The sequence below is a fragment of the Euprymna scolopes genome, chromosome 2, assembly GCF_053919585.1.
Source record: "Euprymna scolopes isolate OS-2025 chromosome 2, ASM5391958v1, whole genome shotgun sequence".
Lineage (NCBI taxonomy): Eukaryota > Metazoa > Mollusca > Cephalopoda > Sepiida > Sepiolidae > Euprymna > Euprymna scolopes.
Window position 1 is genome coordinate 133024760 of NC_136483.1, and position 27750 is coordinate 133052509.

The window sequence follows — 27750 nt, forward strand, 5'->3', positions numbered from 1 at the left end:
ATATATATATATATAATACACCTTTTTTGGAAATTTTATAAGTTTCAAATCTCAGCAACTATTGATCAGAATTTAACAAATGAAGGCTCGTTGGAAAGGTAACGACCTGAGTTGTGTAGTGGGCTATGTGACAATTGCCCTTAAGGTCGCATCTCAAGGGAATCATCCATTATCCAGAGCCTATTTTTGGCACTTTTTTACAGCCATAAAATGTTTCATAGTCATTTCTTTTCCTAGTTGTGCATATGAATTACAAAATATCTGATATTTCCCCCAAACCTCTGGCCTTGATGGAGGGGAGACTAAAACTTACTGCTACAGTTTCAAATAATCTAAAATAACAGCAAGTAGAGACTTGATTCTAAATATTTCTTATATGTTTTATCTCCCCTCTTTGGTTTTCAAACATAAAGTAAATTTCGCTTTGATACTGGAGATATTCATAATCGTATCCTATTTCCAAAAGAGGGGAGATATAACATATGAGAAATATCTAGAATCAAGTCTCCCCTTGCTGCTATTTCAGATCATTTGAAAACATAGCAGCAATTTTAGTCTCCCCCTCCATCAAGGCTAGAGGTCTTGGGAAAATACAGATATATAGATATATCTATACTAGTAGCCAAATTAAATATTGAAATGCTCATGTCGTTGGTTCTATGGAACGAAATTACATGAAAATTTGCAGCCTTTTTGAAGATTATAATACTATTCTATGGTTAAAATTCTCTGGCAATTGGTAAAAATGAGCTTATATTTTCAAATCAATAAAATATGCCCAAATTTGCCTGCATTTGTTCATATAGTGTCCTGACAATCCAACTTCAGTTTTGCTGCTTTGGGATGAATTTTGCTTAGGGTTTTTTTTTTTGCTTAGTTGTCTTTCCTTTGGCATTGCCAGGTCACTATTGCATGTATCTGGTGGGGTGGGGGGTGGGGAAGCAATTAAATATAAAGCCTAATATCTTTTATCTTTAACATTTCAACTTTATAATAACTGTCAAATATTATTTTTGCTCTTACATCGGTGGAAATTAATTCAGTAATAGTTGTATTGATTTTTTTTATATTAGAGACTTTTACAATAATAGTGTAGGTCCGCATTCGCACCGAATATACTTAGCCACCAAATATGACATTTTACATTGTTTTATTTATAACTTTAACACAATTATCAACTAAATAGTTGGTATTATTGTAAATTAACAGTTAGCTAAATCGCCCCTCTGTGCCCTCCAAACCGAGATTCTACTTTTTTAAATGATTACGTGTGATCACTATGAAAAACTGGGAAAAAAAACAATTATTTTAGAATTTAGTATGGGGGAACAGTTTCATATATAAATTTGACATAAACCGGTTCTCCCATTTCCTGGCCATTCTAGCGTTTTAGAGCAGTTAATTAATTTTTTGTTTGCTCTGGGAGATAAAATCTTGTGCATTTTTTTTTTGGAGGAGGGGGAGGGGTAATCATTTTGGTGATTACATGTGGTTTTATGGCTTTGCCACTCGCAGAGTCGTAAACCAATGAGGTGCAAGTCCAAAATTCATCTTAATTAGAACAAAAATACAGACAAATCGATATGTATGAACCAATCACGGAACAAAATGTCATATTCCAAAAATCACGTTAATTGGTCAACTAATAACAAAGTCACTAAAATCACAGCATGAGTTTATTGTTATTTATTTGCTTCCCCACGAAAGCAAAATGTGACACAAGGTCGTTTTTAATGTGGGAAAAGACCAGCTACCCAAAAAAAGGGACACTCTGGAAGTTGGCGAAAATAAAAATTGCCTTAGTATAGAAACGTTTCCTCTACATTGACTAAGGACAAATTAACTTGCTTAAGTGTAGCATCAGAACAGATATTACACCATGATCTTGCCTCTATTTATTTGCCTCCCCCCCCACAACGGCAGAGTTGGACACAACGTCGGTTTTTAATGTGGGGAAAATTCAGCTCCCCAAAAAGGGGCACTCTGGATAAAAACAAAAATAAAAATTGTGTCGGACATGAAGGGTCCCTCCTCCACTGACCGAGGACTTGGTTAAGTATAGCAACAGAACAGATACTACACTGTGAGGTTTTTATAATTTATTTTCTGCAAATGTAAAATTACAAATGTTAAACAAAAAATAAACAATTAGGCACAAGAACAACTTAAAAAATGGGGAGGAGGGTCTGTAGTCATCCTTGTCACCTTTTTAGTTGTCTAAGGTGTATCCCTAGCTAAAGTTTTCACTCACAGCAATCACTCCAGGGGCTGTCCTACTTACTGCCCCTAAATCAAATAAATTTTTTTTATTATTATATAATAAAAAAGATTGATCGTTTTTTATAGACAAACAAATTCAACAGGAATACAAAAAGATTTCATTGGTGGGGGGGGGGGGAGATAAAACAATCTGAAAAAGAAAAAAATTCTTAGTAGGGTCCTTCCAACCCTCGCTGGATGGTAGACTGCTCACTGTTTTCCAGCTTGATGAAGGCTGAAAACAAGCAGATCGATCCCTAAGAGATTTGAAAAACTGTTTGAGATAAAATAAAAGATGGGGGAGTTGGGAGGATGCACTCCAAGATTGAAGAAAAAGAAGGTGGGGGGAGAAGGGGACGCAACTTGGAGTTCTCTATCGGGATAGGAGAGGTGGACCATTCACTCGGCTAGCTTTGGGAAACAAAGCTTATCTTATTGGGACTGGGTCTGGCAAGACTAGGAGCCACGTGCGCCATGCATAGGCAGACAACACATACTCTAACTTGGCTCCTCTTCAAGCGCACAAGCTCGCTGCCTTCATCCATTGTCTTTTGAAAGCCATGGGATGTCATCTCTTCTTATCAGTTCTGATCTTGATCTTCAATTGGTGTTTGAAGAACACGACCACATGCTGATCTGCCCAAGATTCAACCCCACGCTTCTCATTCAGTCTCAACATCCACACAACCGTTCTGGCTCTGGCCAGGATCGCAAGAAACACTATTTGCTTCTCTCCGTTCCATAGCAGTCTCGCATTGTGCACAACCAGGAACACGTTCAGCAGGCAAGGATGCTTGGGATCAATGCGAGCCATCGTCTCATTGACATTTAATTGGTCTAGAATGTGAAGATTATTTGCATAAACTTTTTGTTTTAAATCTCCCAATGATAAAAATCAGATGATGACAGTAGCAACAGAGTTCACTACAATCAAAGAAACTGTGCTCCGGTGTTTCCTCTGCTGAGGTCTCACAGTGGGAGCACTCGGGTGAACTCACTAGTTTTGCACTGTGTTGTATGGCATTGAGGAGCAACATGCTTCGGGACAGTCGCCAGGTTAGAGAGAATTCGGAGTTGTTCATTATTCCTGTGCCTAGCGTCCAGCTCCACAGAGTTCGGATCTCCTCCTCCAACCATCCCAAACACTCGACAAGCAGGTCATTGGCGACCCCTATCCTGACTAATTCCTTATATAATTGCTTTCTGGAAGCCCGCAAAAGGTCGTTAGATCTAGGTAACCTTTTAAGCGTGACTCAGCATTCTCTGAGGAACTGCATGCTGCCCCGCAGCCTTTGATGTGCTTCGACCGTGTGGGTGAGAATGAGGTCAGAAAAGGTGGCCTCAACCGCGGGGTCCCATGCAGACTCCATCGTCACGATGACACTTCAAGTCAGGCATTCCCAAGCCTCCCTCACAAGGACTTTGGATACAGACCTGACTGCAAACCCAATGTCTCCCCTCGTTCCAAAGCAGCTTGGACAGGCGCCGCCAGAGGGCCTTTAGGTGTTTCACAGGCAGGAGAAGTATGGCCAGCCAGTCTTGGAGGCCAGCTCTACTGTTTTTTATTTAGTTAGTGTTTTAATAGTAAAAAAATTCATAAATATGTTTTTGCTTTTTTATGAAAATAAAACATCATAAATTGTAACAATTAAAAAAAAAATTTTTACAGGAACATTACGAAAAAAAGCCCCTAAAGTCCGTATTAATGAATTTGATATAATGCGAAGAAAAATTAATTGCAAAAAATATTTCTACTTTTGTTTTTGAATTACATGTTTCGCATAATTTTTATATGCACAATTCTAATATTTTTTCTGCTTAAATGAATGTGAAACTTTTGGCGTAACATAATTTTTATATAATCTTGAAAAATAAAACTTTTTTTTTTTTAATTTAAAAGCAGGAACATAGAAAAATAATTAAATTAAAAAATAATAAAAATTAGACAAACGTTCATGATAGGAATGTACGGAGGCACGGCTGAGAGAAAAAAGAAAAACGGCACCCCCTACCTCCCTTTAACTACTTGACGTCATTTTCATACAGCCTTTCGACTGTCTGAAATTTGGGGCTTCCGTATAATTCATGTGACTAGGAATTTGTTTACTTTCGGTTGAACGAATCTCTCGCTTTTGGGAGCTAATTAGGCTTTTTTTTTTCTTTTCTTTTTTTTTTTGTACAAACAAGGTGTTTTTTTTTAATTATTTAATTCAATATCTTAGGACTTTACTAATCATCTTTGAAATAAACCCAGAAAACTAAAATATGATAAACAGGCTTTCAAACGTACTCCTATTCTTTTCGGCCATTTTTATCCGTACCTGGTTTTTACTGATGATGGTCATGGTTTTTCCCCAACTGAAAAGTACCAATGCGAATGCGTATGCGTGTCACAAAACGCCCCCTCCTCCTCATGTTAAGAATGGCGAACGCCACGGACATATATTAAGTAATTCGAAAAAAAAAAACTTCTTAATATCCAGAAAGCTACTTACTGCACAAAATTTAATTGTGATATGCGTTTTCAGCACACTCGAAAACCTACTCAAGTCGTCATTTTAAATCTAAGTGGAAAGAAAGTAAAAATTTACAGAATTATTTTTACTAAAAAGTTTCTCTTAAAATAATTTATGTCGTTAATGTTTCGATTATCGCAAACGTATACGATGTACCCCCCCCCTCTCACACACACATTAACCCCGTCCAAATTTTTACGTATGACGAAGGTGGTCGCATTTCTTCGTATGAGAAGGTAAAAAATGTGAGCAACGTCCTTCAGTACAGCTCCAAACGAGAGGGTGGTGAAGGTAGAGCGACGATGGCTAAATGGTTACTGACACGAACTGAAAACCTGGGTGTATCTGATCAAGTTCGAATCTTGTGCGTTCCACAGAAACACTTTCGATCATGAAACTCATTCAACCTTATGTTCAGTTTTTTCGGAAGGGGTTAAACGAAATAAAGTTTAATTTCTCAGTAGTATTTTATCGGCTTAGTTTTGTTTGATATATTTCGCCATTTCTCTAATAAACACTTTATTTTTGTGTTAAGTAGTTAAGTTTTTCTGTATAATACAATTTTAGACTATTTTTCACCCTTTGCCCCCGCCCTGTTGTCAATGTAAAAATAAGTATTAGATTTATTTTGTTTTTGTATCTTTACATAGGTGAATATGATATTCACTGAATATCTGGAAAACTAAAAATGATATTGTATTTGTATAAATATTACGTAAAATGATATCTAACTTCATGACCAGACGGAATGAGTAATTATTTTTATTTATTTATTTATTTATTTATTTTTATTTATTTTTGTATTTCCGACATTGCAGCCGTTTGGAAATAAAATAAATAAGTTACTCGTTCTATCCTACGCTCTGTGGTCAAAAAATGAGTGGCTATTAAACGTTAAAGTTAACTTTAAAAAAATGTAATTTTTATTTATCCTGACGTTTTGCACGAAAAAAATAAGGCATTACACGGACAGCGCCATTTTGAGAGGGCGATAATTCTAATTTCTTCTTGGTCAAATAACACGGCAAATGAATAACAAACAAGATTTTTTTTTTCGAACACAAAAAAATTTGAAAACCAAAACATTTATTGCATAAAAATGAATTAATATATAATTGTAAAAACATTTATGGAAAAGTCTGTGTATCCATTATAAGGCTGATTTTGATCTCGGTAGTTCGAATTGAGGCCCTCCGTTATCTAAAACATCATGGCGGATCAAAACACAAACTCTCACTTACTCGTAAAATTTGATTTTTTAGTTAAAAAAAATACTTGATCAATTTACGTAATTTTTAGAATATGACATTTTCGTTCGGTGACGGGTACGTATATCATAAAGATTTTTCTGTATTTTTGTTTTTTTAATTAAGTTGAATTCTAGATAAGTACCGTTCAATATGTCAGCGGTTAAAACATTAAATCAACATGCCGTTTTCAACAATAAAATTATGATTTTATTTCAGGATTAACAAAACAATTTCAGAACAGCATAATCAATGTTATCCGAAAACAAAGGAATTAAAGTAGATATTTTCATATCACGGTTGCTATTATAAAATTGAACCATTTTATGTCCCAGTGGGGTGAAACTATACCATAATAATGAAAGTTGGAAAATGAAAAACTCGATTTAAAAAAAATCTATGGTATCTAGTGACTTTGTGTCAATTTCAGCTAAAAGCAATGATACCTACTTAATTGGCATGGTAGTAGTACTGAAATATTACCGCATTATTAAAAAAAAAAAAAAAAAAAAACACGTGACAGAATAACAAGTGAAGTAACTCAGTTATGCTAAAAACGAGGCAAGTATGTATTATTTGTATACATCGGACTACTGTTCTTATCTTGAGTATGATTTTCACAACGTTTCGGTCGATGTAATCTCCGACCTTCTTCAGGTGTATCTTGTCGAGCTCGGAAATGTTTCTGTCGAACTTGGGAATATGGATGAAATTTCAAACGCAACCCTTTATTTACTTAATGGGGGTAGCATACTTTTGTTCCGTCAACCATGACTGGATAGAGGTCCTAAGTAATTCGCAATTGTATTTTTCATTGACCCACACTGAAAATTGAACTTTCAGGAGAATATCATTTTTATAATTGATTTTTCCAAGTACTCTAACCAGTGTGCCACATTGTTTTCTTTAATAATTTTTTCTCTTATCATTTTTTGGTAATTTTTGGATATATTCTTTACTGTAACATAACAATTCAGTAGAGACCATTGGTTTGCCTTGAAATTCAATATTAAAACTATCGAATTTCGCTAATATAGTGTAAAAATTCAATAAATGTTTCGATTTTATACTTTATTGCTTTATTGAACTTGTTTTGAATTTACAGAAAAGTTGGTCTGAAAAATCATTAAAATTTTAATTGTCTCTCGTTTTCTCTATTTGAACTCTTCCGAAAATAAAACTAACAACAAAAAACACTTGCAGTGCACTAGTTCAGAAATGCTTTTTGGTGCTTGTGTAGATTAGTCATCTTTTAAACAAACACATCTCAGGCTAAAATATTATGTATTTACGTGCCATGTCGAAATTAGTATGAATTACGAAAAATGACTAAAAATGATTCAATAGAAAATACGCTTGATGGGCTTTTAACAAAAAAATCATCCACAATTACGTTCTGTTAAAAAAAAAAGATGGCGGACCCTTCAAGGGAGATAAGTCAGTTTGTCATACTGAATTGCGTTGGTTTAAAAGATCACAAATCTATAGAAGCATCTGTTTTTCTTTTCTGTGAAATGGTGTTGGTGATCATTTTGGGTATTGTTCTCTTGGGGAAATAAGAAACTTTTCTATCCGTAACTTTTGAAGTCAACTAACATCTGTGTATTGCAAACTTTTGTTTTATTTTTTCCTTATTCCAGCTTTGACTAATCCTGAATATTTGCCTCGTTTTCTTTTTATCTTTTTTCCCCTAAATCTTTTTTGTTAAAATACTATTATTAACCAATACTTTTTCTTATATTTAAAATGAGAAAAAAAAAGTCTCCTATGAAATTGAACATTTCCCAAATTATACCTGCATATTATCTATACTCAAAAACATGCGGCTTTTTTCTCTCTCTCTCTAAAGTATGCATTGCTTTTAGCTAGTCTAAACTTAATACGTAACCCTAAAGGTATTACTTCTTTACCAGTTTTTAAATGAGTTAAAATAACCAGACTTTCCAATTTGATAAAAGTTCCATTATAGCATATTTATTATGGGGTGGAGCTGGAATGCTCGAACATTCTAGCTCGAGGTAGATAAAGGCAAAAAGTATCCATGCATTAACATGGAAGGGGAGATAGAGGGCAAATATAATATATACTATCCTAAGCTATGAATGGGGCCACGGACTTCTAAGTAGATATTAATAAGTCCTTCTCACCTTTTTTTTTTCATTTTTTTTTTTAATGGAGAATACATAATGCATGTGGATGTGTTATTGGCAGCTCCAGTAACTCTCGCTTCTCCTTTTTTGTCCTTCAGTCCTCATTTCCAATGAGTGATTTTTCTAACAAAGGGTGAAGAAAAAGCTGCTTTCCAGATCGGTAGTACTTTGTGAAGAGTAGCCTGAGATGTCGGAAAATTTGTTTCTATGTCTATCCTTGTGGTCATGTCACTAGTAAGGGAGGTAAACGTTTCATCTGGGCTCACGTTATCTGCTTGATAGTCAGGGACCCGAACCTTGGATTAACCACTAAGGAAGCTGTCTTATCAGTATGCAAAGCTTCTAGACCTTTTCCTCACAACTTCTCCTGAGCTATGTTCATGTTCTATTCTATCTCCTCTGAGATCCTCCGACCACTCCATTGTAGCAGTTAAGATAAAAATGAAATGTAATAAGTCTTCAGACGTACCTCTCCACCATACTGTATATCGATAGTCTATGGCTGACTGGGATAACTTCCATACATTCCTGTCTGATCTACCTCTGCATTCTATGTTTAAAAAGGATGTGTCCTCTATAGTATTAGACCTGACCGAATGGTTAATTGTAGGCATATACCGATTCATACCATCCAAAAAATTCCAACAAAAACTTAACAGCCAGCCATGGTTCTCCCCAGAATGTACTACTGCCATCACACACAGAAATCACTTTTTCCATAGCTACAAACGTAATAGATGTACTGAGACTAAAGCTGCTTTGAGGACTGCCAGCAACCACTGTAAAAGAGGAATAAAAAATGCAAGAGAGCTATATGCTGTCTGTTAAATCCAAAGTAGCTGAGCAGTGACTTGGATCCCACCAGTTTTGGCAAATAGAAAACAGGATCCTGAACAGAAGCATGCGTTCTATCCCAACCATTATCAATGGACTTGTCAGCATCAGACAAGGCCAAACTATTAGCCAAGAACTTTGCAGCTAATTCTACCCTATGCGATGAAGGCCATCAACTCCCCGTATTTCCTCCTATAACAGACAACATGCTATGCAACATACAAATATCTGTGCGTGAGGTCGCCAAGCTAATCAAGAACCTTGATTCCAGTAAAGCAACTGGCCCTAACAGCATTCCAGTTATAGTGCTGAAAAAGTTTCAACAAGAACTTGCCCCCATACTTACAAATCTGTTTAAGCGTTGCCTTAAGGAGAAGTGCTTTCCAACACCCTGGAAACCCTCATCAGTATGCCCTGTATTTAAGAATTCAGGTGAAAAGTCATCTCCCTCTCAGTACAGACCAATAAGTCTCCTGTGTGTCGTGAGTAAGTTGTTGGAATCCATATTAAATAAAGAAGTAGGCCACCACCTCAGCAGAAACAACCTTCTTAGTGACATGCAATATGGTTTCTGCTCCGCAAGATCTACAGCAGATGTGCTAACGGTTATATCTCATAGGATTAGCAAATCTCTTGACAAAGACTTCCTTTCCAGGGCAATTGCTCTTGACATATCAAAGGCCTTCGATAAGGTATGGCATAAGGGACTACTTCATAAGATTTCCAGCTACGGTATCACTGGAAATGTTTTCTCAATCATTAAATCATTTCTCTCCAATAGGTTCATAAGAGTAGTGCTTGATGGGCAGAAATCAGAGGCCCACAGTATTAATGCTGGAGTCCCTCAGGGATCCATCCTGGGCCCAACTCTCTTCCTGATCTACATTAATGATCTCCCAAAACATATACTTAAATCATTTGTTGACATCTATGCTGATGACATTACCATCTATGGCAACACATCAAAGGCCGTAAATGACAATTCTCTCTCTTCTGATCTTGAGCGCGTGGTACAGTGGGGGAAGTGGTGGCTGGTTACTTTTAATGCATCCAAAATCAAGCTTCTATCTTTACATCATCAACGCTCTGATCCCCATCTGGCATCAATTGAAATGGATGGCTCTCGTCTTGGGGAGGCTCCATGTTTTGACAAGCTTCTGGTTTTGAACTTTCCTCCTGATTTGAAATGAAACACGCACATCAGGTCTGTTGCCAAGGACGCTGGAAAAATGGTGAGACCCTTCTACCGCTCCAGAAGATATCTCACTACTGATGCATTTCTCTATCTGTATAAAAGCCAAGTACGTCCAAGGATGGAGTACTGCTGCCACATCTGGGCAGGAGCTGTTAAAAACAGTCTATCCTGCCCTGACAGAGTACAAAATAAACTTCGTAGCTTAGTGGGGGATGCCCTTTTCTCTCCCCTGCAGCCTCTCTCCCACAGAAGGGATGTTGCGAGCCTGTCTTTGTTTTATCGTTATTTCCATGGCAAGTGCTCGTCTGAGCTCCAATCTCTGGTCCCCCCCTCGCCAATCTTTCACGAGAAACACCCGTCTGGCTGAAACTACTGTCAATAATTTTCCCCACTCTTTATCTGTGCCTAAATCCAAACGTGATTCCATGAGCAGAGCTTCTTTCTCAGAAGTGCACGACTGTGGAACTCTCTTCTGTTTGCCTGTTTCCCACCTGACTACAACTTGGATGTCTTCAAGTCCAACATAAACAAATTCCTGACAAACCACCCTCTTAAGTAAGACACTCTATCAAATCTCCAATACTAATGATTACTACAATACTATCTCATTGATTACTGTACATGCAATAACCCTTATCCCTGAGTGGCCTCTGGGCCTTGATAAGTGATGACCTCCATGTAAAAAAAAAAGAAGGATATCTGTTCCAAATTCAATGGTCCTCTAGTACAATTCAACCACCTTTTCTTCTTCCTGAATAAATTTTTAGTTGACGTCATGAAAAATTTTGTGGTTTTAAATAACTCTGTTGTAATCCTTATCTTTCACGCCCTATAAATTAAATGATGCAAAGAGTTTCTTCCTATCACAGTGTTTTACAAAACAAAACAAAACAAAATCTTGTTTTTAGTGTTTTGTAATTGTTTTTATTGTCTGATTTTTTTTGTTAGTTTTTTTTCATTTATTTGTGTGTGGTGTGTGGGGGTGCTTTTTTATGCATATAGACTAGTTTGCCGGTCATGGTAAACACCCAAAGTGTTTGCTTATTTTGCCGGTCTCGGTGTTTCAATAAATCCAGAGCTTTTTTGATTCAGATGTTTGGAAATCTGTGGAGCATGTTTATGGAGCTGTAAAATTGTCAGCACAGTGAGTGTGTGTGCTCTGTAGACAGGATTTGAACAAGATCGGTTCTGTGGACTGTGATTGTTGTTTTCAGTAGTTGCACCTGAAGTGAATTGGTAAAAAAACTTTCCCCAAGGCTGAATTTTGGATTTGCAGAAACTGTTTGCCTGAATATTGTCACACATATGCGTTTTTTAATATTTTATTTTAAATAAATTGTTTTATTGTTTTTTGGTAGTAGTAGGAAAATTCAAAATTGTTTTAAAAATTACAAATATAAATAAACTTGTATTAAATCTGTTTTCTAAATCTGTTTTACTAGCATTAATGATAAAAATATTTACCAAGCTATAACCTGGGATTTATTTAACCAGGATTAACAAAATAAGTATAAAAAAGTTTGTTTTTTTTCCAGAACCAGCAAAATAAGCTAAAAACTAGTTTGGCTATTTTACCGGAACCAGCAACATAGACTCTTCCTTTTTTTATATGAAGGAGTCCCGATTTATCTAGGGTAAATACCACTTGAGGATTACGGTTTACTGAGATGAAATGATTTTTACTATATGAAAGATTAAGAGTATTATGAAAGGATATAAAATGGTTAATGAAATGAACTAAGTTTGATTACCTATGAGAATATTTTGTTCATTATTTATTAGAAAAGGCACACAACCTTGATTGGGAATTACAACAGTACTACGTATATATAAAACTAAAAACTATTTCCTATCTACACCGAAAGAAATTAAAACAATTTATTTATATTACTTACACTGTTGGGTGTAGCTGGTAAAATTGTCCGAGTGGAAAAAGAAATTAAGAAAGTTGGATTGGCTATATAATTTCAGTGAAGATAGCTCTGCTTAACATTGTTGATAGAGGTAGGAGAGGGGATGCCCTTTTTGTGTGTTCCAGGAAACTCTCTGAGGCTGTTGTTTTGATACTAAAGGGTCGGAAGTAGCCTTGAGTCAGTTGAAATTAGTACGTCTTGGGGTTGATTGGTCCTAGTATGACCAAATCATCCCACAAGGGCTGCTCTCCACAACAGAAAATAAATATCAATATTTGTGACTGCTACATAAAGATTTCTCTGCGATTGTGTGAAATTTATGAAAAATTCGAAAGTGACTTGAAATTGTCAAATTGGAAAGTAATTTTGAGCTAGAATTAAAGTTTACAGACAACACATTTCATATGTGGCTCTAAACCAAAGAAAAAAATGTATATCTTCTTTCTATTGGGCTTCCACTTAATACGGATACAAGCCACTCAAGGATAGGGTTAATGAAATGGTAGATTAATGGTTGAATGATGAATATTATGAGAGGATTGAAAATAATGAATAGAATGAATAAAATTTGATGACGCATGAAGACAATTTATAGTAAGTCTTTATTGATATTAGATTTGAAGATGACCATGTTGTAGTCTTCAGGGAAGTAATCTCCTGTTTATGAAATATGGAAGAAAAAAGAAAAGTTAATTGCAGTGATGGTAGAAAGTTTTACAAAGTGGAACAGAAATTGAAGCTCAGTGGAACATTTTCAATAGAAATAATAACGGAGCAGAGAAAGACAAGCAATATCTCTTATGTGGAAAAGTAATCTTGTAAACAAATAAATGCAGTATTTATGAAGCAATTTTTAATCATAAATATTGTTGTTATTCATAATCAAAGAAACTCATGCATTATTTTTACTTGCTCTGTTTTTTAATTGTTTATTTATAACAGGACTCATTTACTGGCATTGTCTGGTTGAAATATCACACAAAGCCAGAACAGATTTAGTAAAAGACACTCACCCACCGAAAAGATATTAAAATTCGGTTGCTAGTGGGGACCATTGTTGACCCTTGGAAATAGGGTGTACTGGCAGCTGTAGCCAAAATGAAATCATCTGGCTTCCACTGTTAAGCATTGTCTGGCATTGTCAGTACTGGTCCTTACTGGTGATTAGTGTTGGTTTGGAGCAGTTACTTGCAAGTACTGGTGGGCACTGGCTGCCTTTGCAATTGGCAATCACTGGTGGCCATGACCAGTGTCAGCTTCCATTAGATTACTCTGAATTGAAATAATCTGTCTTCAACTATCTGGTATTGTTGGACACTAGCATCCACTGGCTGCCACCGGATACCTCTGGCAGGCACTGATGGTCAATGGCAGTTAGTGCTGTTTTGTGGCAGTTACTTGCTTTTACTGGTGAGCAGTGACTACCTTTATAAATGTCACTGTCAGTTCCCAGCATTTACTGTTAGTCACTGGCAGCCATGATCAGTATCAGCCTCCATTGGGCTGTTTTGAAATAAAAATGTTTTTCAATTGAGAGCACTGGCAGTACTTAGTGTTTTGAGGCTATTACTTATGTTTGCTGGTGAGCACTGTCTTCTATTGCAACTATCAGTAATTTTCGATCATGATCAGTGTGTGCCTCTATTGAATTGCTATGAAATGAAATTGCCTGTCTTGAATTGCTGGGCACTGTCATCCAGTGATAGGCGCTGTCATCCAGTGGCAAGCATTATTACTCAATGGCAGGCACTGTTATAACGGTGATTGACACTAACTGTGGTCAGTGCTCTTTTAAGGTGATTACTGTCACTTCATGACAGGGGCAGGCATTGGTAGACAAATAACCTGTCTTCAATTGTCGAGCACTGTCATCCATTGGCAGGCACTGTTAGCCACTGGCGGTTAAGACAGTGATGGGCGGTAACTGGTGGTCAGTACTCTTTTAAGGTGTTTACTGTCACTTCATAGTAGGGGCGGGCACTGGTGGTTATTACTCTTCTGAGGCAGTTACTGCTGCTTTGAGGTGATTACTTGTGAATATTGGGGTTAATTTGCTGTGATTAGTCAAAATTTGACATTACTCATCAACATATTCTCCTTCTAGAGTGCTATACTGATTCTAACACTTTTCTAACAATTGTCTTACCTTTTTTTTGTTGAGTCATTTGTTTTTGACCTCAAAATATGCTTTAGTTTCTGACATCACTTCTTCATTAGAGCCAAATCTCTTTTTCCTGGAGCATTCTTTGGAAATCTGTCAACAACCAGTAGTCGCTGAGGAGCATATCTGCAGAATAAGGTGAATCTGGAAGCAATTTGCACATTTGTGATCGTTGCATTTTACTTGTGACACATTGCATTATTTTAGTGAAACTGTACTTCATTTGCGGCCATTTTTTGTGTGGAAATCACTCTAGACAAAGCATGAAGCTGCTTGATATAAGTAGCTAAAAATACTACTTTAAGGTAAAAAATTGGCTAAAGATAAGTGGGGTTTGTATTACTGTACACATAGATTCGAAAAAGTTGTCAAAAAACAAATATATAACAAATAAATGTTATCAAAGGCAAGATAAGTTACTTTTCTACCAAACTGGATATAATTTTCGTGTTTTTATTCAAGTTAACATGTTAATTCAGCTCGAAAAACATGCAGTGTTTACCGATGTATTGGAAAATTCAAGATGGCGGCCGATTCTCTCGTTAACACGGTAAGTTCAGGAAAAGGTGTTATGAATATTAAACTAGACAAAATACTATTAAAAACCACCGAATATATGTCAAGTTATGTCACGGTAACATATATTGAGCGAATTTCTAACAGTATTTTGTCTAGTTTATTATTTATTACACCTTTTTCCAAACTTACCGTGTTAAAGAGAGAATCGGCCGCCATTTTGAATTTTCCAATACATCGCTAAACACTGTATGGTTTCGAGCTGAATAAACATGTTAAATTGAATAAAAACACGAAAATTATATCCAGTTTGGTAGAAAAGTAACTTATCTTGCCTTTGATAACATTTATTTGTTATATATTTGTTTTTGACAACTTTTTCGAATCTATGTGTACAGTAATACAAACCCGATAAGTGTTATTTAGATTCCAATTCAGAAACCAGCAATATTTCCCCCTTTGTCAGAAACATCGCTTATAACAAGCGAGAGTTATGAGGCTGTCGAAAGTAAAACTACTTTCTACTTCTCTCAACTCACTAATGCACCAATAATATTCACCATTGACTGTCCTTCCTTTCTCCAGATTATCGATAAACAAAATACCTTGTGCATCTCAAGCAACATCAGATCTTTGCATTAGTTATTAATGCAAATTATTAAGAAGCAAATAATTTTCATTAAAAAAAATTGAATAAAGTCTCAATTGATATAACTTTTATAAGTTATATCAATTGAAATTTTATTAAGCTAAGGACACTTTTATTTTGGGATAAGAAATACAATTTAAGATCATCAAATCAATGTTATCCACAATGGGTGAGGTATTCTACCAACCCCTATACTACAATTGTTAACTATCATTGTTTGTCAACAAACAGCTGGGAAAGTTAATCTAGATTAGACCTACTTTCCCAGGTCATCTCTCAGACAATGAAAGATAAATTCTCATAAACCTATAAAGAGATAACTAATATCTTTAAAAAATACAAAAAAATAATTACATATGAAGGCAAAAATGTAATCCTTTGTGACGCTTGCCTTGAAAATCTATATTTTTGAGGATTTAGAAAAATACATTGGTACAAGTTTATGATTTGCTCCAACACTGTCAACAGCAAAATAGGTAATCTTGCAATATAGTAATCGAAAAGAAACAAAACATATGACCTATAACTTTAAATAAATACATTAAAAGTAAATTTCCTACCGACCTGTATACTTTTAATGTTCTGAAACTATTTTAAAGTTTTTTTTATTCAAAGTAAGTTGTGCTATCTGGCAGCTGAATGAGAAATGTAGCCCCCCACCCCCACATTGAAGGATAGCTTGGTACGAAATGGCAGCTTACATTTTTTATTCAGTTTCAAGATACTGCAACTTATTTTGAAATTTAAAACAACAACAACAACAACACATTTGAAACAATTTCAGAACGTTAAAGGTGTACAGGTTAGTAGAAAATTAAATTTGAATGCGTTTGGTAAAAATTATTTGTTGTATATTCTATTTTTGGTTCCCCAGCTGTTAACTATATAAGAAGATTACCCCAAAAAATAAATAAATAAAAATGAGATTTTATATTTTTTCCATGTAATTAGATTAGAATGACAAAGTTCCATTTTAACATTTATATCAAGTGTATTAGTCAACGTAATCAAACATTTATTATTATTATTATTATTATTATTATTATTATTATTATTATTATTATTATTATTATTATTATTATTATAATAATAATAATAATAATAATAATAATAATAATAATAATAATAATAATAGAAAACGAGATATTGGTAATAGAATATAAGTTCATGAGTCTGCATAAAGGAGAAGGTTTGAGAGTTGATGTATGAAGAATAAATGTCTTGTTGAGAATGAAGAAAAGTTCATAACAGGAACATGTTCTTAAGAGAAAGTCTGTATGCACGTAGATATTAGTTAAAGTTTGGCCAAGTTCATATGTTATTTATAACTATATGAGCGTTGCAATGGTATAAGTTCACATGCAGTAGGTCAGTTCACATGCAGAAAGGTCGCCATGTTGGATATTGAAACCTTCTTATCAACACTAGAGCCTTTGTCTCCGAGAGTTTTGGTTATCATCCAAAGATAGAAGTTTAGTGGTTGAAGGGAGCGATGTAGATTAATTAGATACCTCTGCTTTCTCATGACTAATCAGGGCTCTATGGACAAATTTATCTTTAGTTGACCTTTGATAACTAAATATTTTTTTTATTTTATTTTTTTTTTTTTACATGGGTGTCACCACTTATCAAGGCCCAGAGGCCACTCGAGGATAAGGGTTAATAGGTATACATTAGTCATTGTGATTTTAGCATAGTAAACAGTGGGAATTTTGTAACTTGGATTACTTAGGGGGACGATTCAATTAGAACTTGTTCACATTGGACTTTTTCTTTTTTTTTTTTTTTTTTCATAGGTATCAACACATTATCAAGGCCAAGAGGCCACAAATTGGACAATATAATAATCATCAGTAATGAAAATTTGTTAAATTTGATAGCTTATATGGAACGGCTCATCAAGAACTTATTTACGTTAGACTTGAAGACAACCATATTGTAGTCAGCCGGAAAGCAGGAAAACGGAAGACAATTCCACAGGCGTGCAGTTCTAATAAAAAAGCTTTGTTCATGGAATCTACGTTTAGGTTTAGGCACAGATAAAGAGTGGGGGGAATTATTTATAGTGTTTACAGCTATACGAGTGTTTCTTGTGAAAGTTTTGCGAGGGGGGGACCATAGATTGAAGCTCAGTCGAACACTTTCCATGAAAATAACGATACATCAGAGACAAACTCGCAACATCTCTTCTGTGAGATAGAGGTTGCAAGGAAGAGAAAAGGACATCTCCTACGAGGCTACGAAGTCTATTTTGAACTCTATCAAGGCAGGACAAGTCCTTTCTAGCAGCTCCTGCCCAGATGTGGCAACAGTATTCCATCCTTGGACGTACCTGGCGTTTACTAGCCAAATAGAAAAATTACTAGCCAAACCCATATGATTTTTGGAATATGACATCTTCGTTCTGTGATGATTATGTACATAATAAAGTTTTTTTTGTATTTTTTTTAATAATAGTAAATATATGAAAAATTTATGTTGATACTTGAAGGTATAAACATTTTAATTTCTTCAGATGTTTTTTTAAACAGCCTTCGTTAAAAAAAAGGAATATATTGTTCTATTAAGCTTTTATTGTTTAAATAATTTAACTTTATCCATTTTATTAAAAAAAAAGTTGAAAAGATATTTTTCACTCAGTAGCGAGGTTTGGAAGACTGTCAGTGAAAGAAATACAATCGCCAAAAGTGTTTCATTATTTCTAGTCGCCACTTTAAAAAAATCACTCACAAATGTGACTGTTTCACTCGCAATGTAGAACCTTGCTAATAGAGGAAGAATAGTAGCAAGAATCCTCTTTTATCACCCCCAGAACTAGTGCTTTGCTCACATGAGAGGTTATTTTTGATTGGGCAAGTCAGAATTTAAATTGAATATTTGCTCCAATCAGCGCCCAGCTTAGAAGTCAAACAGATATTATAAACATTGTTGACTGTTTTTACTGTTGCTTCTGTTGTTGCTGCTTGAAGTAATACGGCTACGATTACACATCAGCTACTTGGGATTTTTAAAAAATAATTCAATTGAATATTCTACACTTCAGAATGGAGGTCCATTTTATCGTTGTTGGGCATCTTGTAAATATGGTTCTACAATTTTGAGAAACACCAAAACAATAATGGGTAAAGAGTGATGATGAACGCAGAAATTTAGTTGGATTTAGAAATAAATAAAATATTTCACCCAGAGATACATTTGCGTATACTCTCCGGTTATTCTTTCAATTATGAGAATGAGCTGCTTCAGCTGCTTGGAGACTGAGTAGAAAATACTAGTGAAACATCTGTTCTTGACAATCAGCTGGATAGGTCCACCCTCCCAGGCCTTGCTATCCAACTTTTGTGTGGGGCAAGTTTATTGCTTGTTGCCTGAGGCACCTCTACAGGGGGAATGCTGATGAGGATGCCTCCTTTAGGGGCACTGGCTGAACATCCCCACTTTGTGACCTTGTGTCACATCTTTCTGAAGTGGGCAACAAGTAAATATCTACATTTGTGATTAGTTAGTTAAATTGTCAGTATTGCAGGATGAAAGTTGCACATTCTTAGAATTACAAAATATCGGGCTCCTACCACAGCTACTGAGCTCCTACCCCTTATTTTAAAGTCTTCTAATATTCAGACTGCTTGTTGATTCTTCAGAAATTAAAAATCTGACTTTAACTCATAGTATTCTTACTCTGACTCCGACCTTGGCAGGAACATCTATGCTGAGGGCTTGGAGGACGTGCTTCTCCAACAACGATGGTTGAAATGTTGATGTTGGACTGTGGTAGAATGACAACTCAGTCGACTAAAGGAAAACGGTTTCAGCACACTTGAAGGACAGGTCGAGTCAACAGCTGAACTACTACTAGTACTACTACTACAACTAGTTGACAACAGGACGAAGTTACCACACACACACACATATGTATGTGTGTGCGCACATAACAATATCTGAAGAGACTTAAATTTATTTCAGAAACATATGTACACTTGATTTACTTCAACCTTATCTGTGTAACTTTTGAGATGTTTGTTTTGTCTAATTAGAATACTGTCCAAAGTTAAAGCCTTTGACTTTAGTTATATATATATATATATATATATATATATATATATATATATATATATATATATATATATATATATGTGTGTGTGTGTGTGTGTGTGTGTGTGTGTGTGTGTATACAGGGTGTGTTTTAAGAGGCAGCAAACTTGAAATTGACAACTCTACTTTCTTTAATAGCAAATTTAGCAAATATCGGTTATTTGGAGTTTAGCTTGGTTAAGCAATTCATCGTGTGGTTTTACAGAAACACACAACACAAGATGCAATCAATTTTCTGAGAGAAACATTTGCTGAACGAATAATTTTATGAAATAGACTGTCAACTAACCATCTCCTTTGTGTGATTTAACCCTATTAGATCATTTTCTTTGAGGATATGCAAAGTCCCATATTTATGCTGATAAACCAGACATGATAGACTACTTGAAAACAAAATTCGATTCATTATCGCCAAAACACAGCCTAATTTAATGCGTAGAGTTGTGAAAATTTGATCTCTAGATTATGCCATATACATGCAAGCTATGGGGGACCATATGTCCGAAACTGTATTTAAATTATAAATGCCAAAAATTAATCTTTGTAATAAACCACATATTTGTATGATAAAAATATTTTTCTGTGATTTATTTTAATTTTAAATTCACTGCTACTGAAAAAAAGGTCTTTATTTACAGATATTGGAAAATAATCGAGATTGAGATAACAAAAGGCCAATGCCAACAAGAGCAAAAAAAAAAAAAATACCAAACAAATAAATAATAGATTAGTAAAACACTCCAACCCCTTTCTAAAATCATTGACCATATATATATATATATATATATATATATATATATATATATATATATATGTATATGTATATATATATATATATATATATATATATATATTTATGTGTGTGTGTGTGTGTTTTATCTGGAGGGCACATTATTGTCCAGGGTTTTTATAACTAAAAATAAACAGGTCAATCTCTAGATAGTTTGATTAAAGTTGTGAGGAAATTAGATAGGGATGCAGTTTAGGAGTTGATGATGTTCTTCCAAGATTACATACAATTGGGGAGGCTAAAGTAAAAATACATGTAAGGGATAGCACCTTTGAAAATATCCATTACCAAAATAAAATAAAATGGATAGAACTCATTCCTTCCTTAACCATACTCAGGTGGAGAACATGTACTCATACTTTCCATATGCACAAGCTCACAACTTCTAGCCATTTTCGTCAAAATCCATGGAATGTAATCCCTTTGTATAACATCGAATTTTAACCTTAACCTGATGCTTGAAGAATAAGATTTTTTAATGTACCAGATCATGACTATCAATGCAAAGTAAGCTGGCCTGAGAGGGGATTTTTTGTTTGTTAATTGCTGAATTTATGTTTAACAATGTTGATAACTGCAATGGTTCCACTGGGAAAGGAGAAGCAAAGGGCATGCCAATTAAGAGTATCTAGTTTACAACCAATGGGTTGGAGATTGGAAATAGCCTACAACACTATATAAATAGAAACTAAAATGTTCTTCACTACATAGTGTATGAAAGAATTAGTAACCACTTTTTGGTTTCTGATATGACCCACATTTTTACATTTATTTCTTTTATTATTTTATAATGTTATTTTTCATATTTTAATTAAAATCAATTAAACTAAAACAGCAAAACCTTCACAATATGAAATTAGATGTGTTGCAGAAAGTGATGAACCAATTGGTTATTGAACTTGATTACCCACTAAGTGCAAAATGTCAGAGTATGTTCTAGTTCCTAATTCTACCATCACATAGTCACAAAAGTTTCTCCTATTTGTGGTTATGATGCAAAGTAGTTTTCATAGATGATGAGGAGGGCATCTTATATCGATGGGCCCACTAAACTTCCTTGAATGTATTTTACTTTATACCAGCCAGAGATAACGAACATTCCTGACACATTCTGATTCTAAGATATGGTTCACTAGTGGGCACTCGCCTTTTTTGTCTTAACGTTTTGTTACAATCAAATCCTAAGAGGCCATCCTCATAGGCATTACCATCTCCTTTGGAAGGGAGGGAGTATTTCCGGTTGATCGAGACACCTCTACTGGAGAACAGGAAGGATCCAGGGTAGCTGGCACACACACACACACACACACACACACACACACACACACACACACACACACACACACACACACACACACACACACACACACATACACCCCCCCCCACACACACACACTAAAAAAAAAAAAGAAGAAAATCAAACAGAATCTGCTCGCTAGAGTTTTTGATTTTTAAATTACTGGCCTCTCACACACACACATATATATATATATATATATATATATGTGTGTGTGTGTGTGTGTGTGTGTGTGTGTGTGTGTGTGTGTGTGTGTGTGTGTGTGTGTGTGTGTGTATTTTATCTGGAGGGCACAGTTTGCTATGAAAGTTTAAGGTAAAACGATCCACCCCTGGAGTTGATATGAACCTGGTGAGTGGTTCACCTCACCCACACTAAAATTATTAATACTAAAGTATTGCAGGGGTGGTGTACGCCTGGAGTTTTGAGACTCTTAACCCTTACCCTATTTATTCACCATCTTTCAGAATATCCCCAGTCCCACCCATCACATTTTTCGGGTATTTGCGTTTTTTCCTTCTTTTATAACTCTGGTGCCATTTGGTTAAAAATAAAAGAATAATAAAGAAACATATGCTTAGTAGAAAAACTAAGATGGGGATGGGTTGCTAGGGACTCAAAAACCCTTCCCAAATCTAAGATGGAGGTGAGGGTCTAAGAGACTACACTTTATACACAAACAAAAGTGCTTGTTTATTTTTATCACCCAAACTCAGTGAATTAGCCCATTTTAATGAAATTTTCAGATTTTATTGAGTAAGTTATATATTTCAATAGCATGTCTACCAAGCATCATCCGGAGGATGGAGGGGGGTCAAATTCTTATGCAAATCACAGAAAAAAGACAACGTAAAAGTAATTAATTGGCTTAATATTGTAATGTAACTCAGTTTGGAACATATGGCAAATATATCCGATGAACCAAGTGTAACAGAGATTCAAAGGATTGCACGTGAAGTTAGAATATTTAAAAAAAAATCTCTCGATTGGAAAGTATGAGATAGCGAGTGAATGTCTGGCATTCGGCAGGATGCCCCCATCCCCAGCTAGAACAAAATGATAGGAAAATAGAAAAATATAAGTAAAAATAATTATAACCTGGCAATCTAACTGATTGACTAAAGAGGTGGGGGTGGTAAGTATAAAATCTTCAGTTGTTAAATACATAAACCACACCCGTTTTTCACACTCCCTTTCTCTCTCTCTCTCTCTCTCTCTCTCTCTCTCTTTCTCTCTCTCTCTCGTGCACGCGCGTCCAGTGTCGAAGATGGAGTGCAGTAGCCAATGAAGCGATGTATACAGAAAAAAAACTTTATCTTGTTAAATTTCTTCCCATACCAATATTGACCATAAAGGTTTGACGAAAAAAATGTTTTATGTATTTAAAATAAAAAACTATTTCGGTCGATGAAATAGCAGCGCATCTGACTTTACTTTATATATCAGGTAAAGGATACAAATTTTCAAATTTAACAACATAAACAATTTCAAAATAATCAAGAATTTTGACAGGATAACATTTAGGCCAATGTTAACACACAAATGCAGTAACGTTATTTTATTTTATTTATTGTTAAAATATTTTGTTATAGTTATAAACGACTTTATAATGTTTCCACTATTTTATGGGGGAAGTATCAAGTCCACACACAAAATGGAAAAATCATTATAATCATCATTAAAGTAAGGAAAGTCACAGTTATGTCCATCTATTTATCTAAAATTCAGAAACTACCAAAGGTACACTTAGAAACGTTTTATATTCTGATTTAGCATTATCTTCAGCTGATTATGGTAAAAACGCTTATGCTAATATTCATTTACTTCGGATCACCAGGGACCATATTAGTGGACGGGGCTCGGAAAAAAATTGTCTTATTTTTTTTTCATTCTTACTTATCGTTATTTTCCAAACAACCTAGAAATTAAATAAAATATTCGGTTGCTGAGTTTAAAAAGAAACTTTTTTTTCCATTTTTTTTCTATAATACTAGCAATTCAACCCGGCTTTGCTCGGGCCCTATGTACTGTTCCTAACTTTATGTGCATATATATATATATATATATATATATATATATATATATATATATATATATATATATATATATATATATATTAAAAAGTTTGACTCATGTCCAGGTAACCTACGCCTAAAATTTCAAGTTTTTAGACCCAAAATTGTTGGAGGAATTTGGTAGAGTTTGCAAAGGTCAACTCTTTCAACTTTGACATCTTGGCAGCAAAATTTTCGCCCAAAAACTGATTAAAAATCTTGCTGCCTGTTTGAATACCCTTTACGTAAAATTTCAAATGTTTAGACCCTAAATTGGCTGATTAGTTTGCTAGAGAAATTGGCTGATTAGTTTGCTTGACCCCTTGGCAGCTAAATTTCTGACCGAAAATCGATTGAAAAGATTTTCCCAAATCTCAACACCCTTTATGTCAACTCTCGAGTCTGTAGATTTAAAATTGAGAGTAATTTGGTAGGGAAATGTACACACACAGACACACACAGACAATTTCATTTTTATATATATATATATATATATATATATATATATATATATATATATATATATATATATATTTAAGCAGTTGCAAAAGTTTTCACATTAAAATTACGTTTTGACCCCCTTCTCTCTCAGTAACATAGTGCGTATGAGTGCTTGGGAAAATATCAGCAGCAGCAAAGAATATCTGACTTGCAAAGAGATTAGCAGCAGCAGTAACCAAAAAACGCACACATGCAAATGTGCCCGAGTTGGCACAAGAAAAAGTGAAAAAGGACACTACATGCTCGGGGAGAAAGAAACTATTTATTTACTTCCTCACAAAAGCAAATTAGACATAAGGTCGCTTTTAAATGTGGGGTGGAAAACCAGCTCTCCCCAAAAGGGAGCACTCTGGCAGTGTCCAAATAAATAGCAATTGTCTGATATGAAGGTTTTCCCCTACATTGACCAAACTTCAAAACGTCCCAGCCCAGAAGGCCAGGCGTTTGTGTTACCTATACCAGGTAAGTAGACGTCGAAGAAAATAGATGTGTAAAGTCGAGGATGAGAATGCGGTCGACATGTGATCAGAGAGAGAAGAAAAGTGTATATCGAGCGAGATAGACGATGGCAAGAGACTTTTAAGTGGTGCCAAGACGGGGGGGGGGGGTAACGGTAATAAAAATTTTTGTTAAAAAAGAAAAAAAATGCCAACCCGGATTTTATTTATTTCTTTCCCCATTTTATTTTTATGAATTACTAATGTGTTGTAACGTTGCATCAAAATGTAGCACGATTAAGGAAATTTTCAAAGAAAGGTTTTACATTTTTTTCTAGCTCTACTATTTTCTTATTCAGGATACATGGCTACGCCTGATAGCCGTGCTAGTCTAATATATATTTTCGGATTTTTCCTTATAATAGAGTAATCTGTTAGAATCTTTTTTCCATATATACTGCAAGGGAATGAGGGTGCTTGGTAAGAATCATTGTTCCATTTATTCGTAATATATCAAACTGTCTCTTTCCCCCTATCTCCGCCACTGGGTTAAAAAAAAGAAAAAAAGAAAAAAAAAGTCATGTAAAATACCATGGAATGGGGAGGGAGGAGTGACCGGACACCTTCAAGCTGATATTCTTAACAGGTCAGTAGTCCAGAAATCCTGACTCTAGTGTTAGAATTTTGTTTCTTATGTATTGGTAGTGGTTAAATATCTTCTTTTTTATTTCCTTTTATTTCTGTCTTCTCAGAAATCAAGGGGCCCCCTAACTGGATCTAACACTCTATATAAGATACATAGATATTGGAATATATTCCATTAAAGAGTAAAGAAGTTGAGAATACATTTCTACATATACATATATATTTCTACATAGATAAGTGGTATGTTTTTAATTCGGTAGAATACAAAATTTGGCGACCTGAACGAGCTTCCCCCCCCCGCCTCGGACCTGAACGAGCTTTTCCTCTGTCGTAAAATTAATTCCTTTTCACGTTTTCTTCTTTTTTTTTCATTGTTTTTTTTTTTTTTATTTAATTTATTTTATTTTATTTTTTTTTGCGGATTTAACTTTCATATTAGCAGGATTTTTTTTTGTAAGTTTATTTAATGACTTTTAATGTGGGGATCACTTTCCAATTATAACGTTTGGATTTAATCTAAGAAAACTATTTAAAACTAACGCGGTACCAAAACTGCATAAGCACCTTTTATTTTTTTACAAAAACATTTGAATTATTTCATTTTACACCACAGTGAGGAGAGTTGTGCTGAATGACCACAAAGTGGGGTATCAATTTATTAGAACGTTATAACTGTTGTAACTGTGAGATGTATTTGGAGTCCTGACGAGACAGAAATGTTGAAACGGTGATCGATCCGCGTAGACTATTTTCAATATTTATATAATTTTATTTATTTTTAAGCTCTACTCATATATTGAGCATTTTTGAAAAATATTGTTTTTTAGTTCATGTTAATATATTTGCACTCTATCTATCTATTTATCTATCTATCTATCTATCTATCTATCTATATATATATATATATATATATATATATATATATATATATATATATATATCTGAAAAGCCATAGCAAACATCCATATGAGTACTTTAACCATAGTTCCTGATTTCAAAAGGCAAAAAATTAAAAGATACATCTGCCTTACTTTAATGCTAGGTTTATTTATGGTGTCTTTTACATTTAATAAAAACCCTTCACAATATTTGCTGACGAGGAAAACTTGTTTATTAAAAAACTATATGTAATAATTATTGTCAGTAACTTGATGTCTACCACAATAAAAACACTGTTTTCTGAAACGATCGTACAAATAATTAATTTTGTTGTTGTTCCTTCTTATGAAACGGATTTTTAATTTAATTATAATTTGATTTTTAAATTATTAATCACATTACTTAATATTAAATTAGCTCTAGGATATTTACCTATCGAGCTTATTATATATCTAAATTACAACGAGCACTTTTTCTTTCCTGTATTTTAATTAAACTAGTAATTTCACTATTACATTAAAATACACTCTGCTCTTTAGACTAGTGTTCTAATCTCCTTTAATATATATATATATATATATATATATATATATATATATATATGTGTGTGTGTGTGTGTGTGTGTGTGTGTATATATATATATGTATGTATATATATATACCGAAAAATAATTCACTTATAGCTAAAAAAACACACACAGAATAATTACAATAATTATAGTTGATACTAATAAACAAATGATATATTACACAAATTGTAATTTTAAATTGTTCTACCTTTGCATGGCACATCTTTCAAGAATTAGCTTTGCAACACTGTCGGACTCCCAGGCCCGCAACAGAACTACTGCATTTGCTTGCATAGTTTTTAATGTGTAACAAATTTTATTATTATCTGCAATTAATATTGGTTCTTGCATTATACCAAACTTAATGGTCGGCTATTTTCCTAGGATAGTAGGATGAGAAAAGATTTCATCTGGATCTAAGCTAAGAACTTTGCAGCTAATTCTACCTTATGCGACTAAGGCTATCAACATATTTTTTCCTATAACAGGCAACACGCTATCCAACATACAAATATCTGTGCGTGATGTCGCTAAGCTAATCAAGAACCTTGATTCCAGTAAAGCAATTGGCCCTGACGGCATTCCAATTATAGTGTTGAAAAAGCTTCAACCATAACTTGCCGCCATACTTACAAAACTGTTTAAGCGTTGTCTTAAGGAGAATTGTTTCCTAACACCCTGAAAAACCTCATCAGTATGCCCTGTATTTAAGAATTCAGGTGACAGGTCATCTCCCTCTCAGTACAGATCAATAAGTCTTCTGTGTGTCATGAGTAAGTTGCTGGAATCCATATTAAATAAATAAGTAGTTAACCACCTCAGCAGAAATAACCTTCTCAGTGACATGCAATATGGTCTCCGTTCTACTAGATCTACAGCAGATGTGCTAACGGTTATATCTCATAGGATTAGTGAATCTCTCAACAAAGGCTTCCTTTCTAGGGCAATTGCTCTTGACATATCAAAACCCTTTGGTAAAGTATGGCATAAAGGTCTACTTCACAAGATTTCCAGCTACGGTATAACTGGAAATGTTTTCTCAATTAT

The 27750-nt window shown here is 34.6% G+C and overlaps 2 protein-coding genes across 3 annotated transcripts in view; one reads left to right on the forward strand and one right to left on the reverse strand.

Annotated features, from left to right (window-relative positions):
- LOC145240429 (uncharacterized) overlaps positions 1 to 2831 on the reverse strand; it is a 78015-nt gene extending 75184 nt beyond the window's left edge. Inside the window, exon 1 of the mRNA XM_080103972.1 lies at positions 2757 to 2831. Within this exon, the coding sequence (XP_079960098.1) occupies positions 2757 to 2831 (75 nt within the window). The remainder of the gene's footprint in view (positions 1 to 2756) is intronic.
- LOC145296168 (uncharacterized) overlaps positions 1 to 27750 on the forward strand; it is a 111818-nt gene that overhangs the window by 12430 nt on the left and 71638 nt on the right. The gene's annotated exons all lie outside the window — the stretch shown is intronic.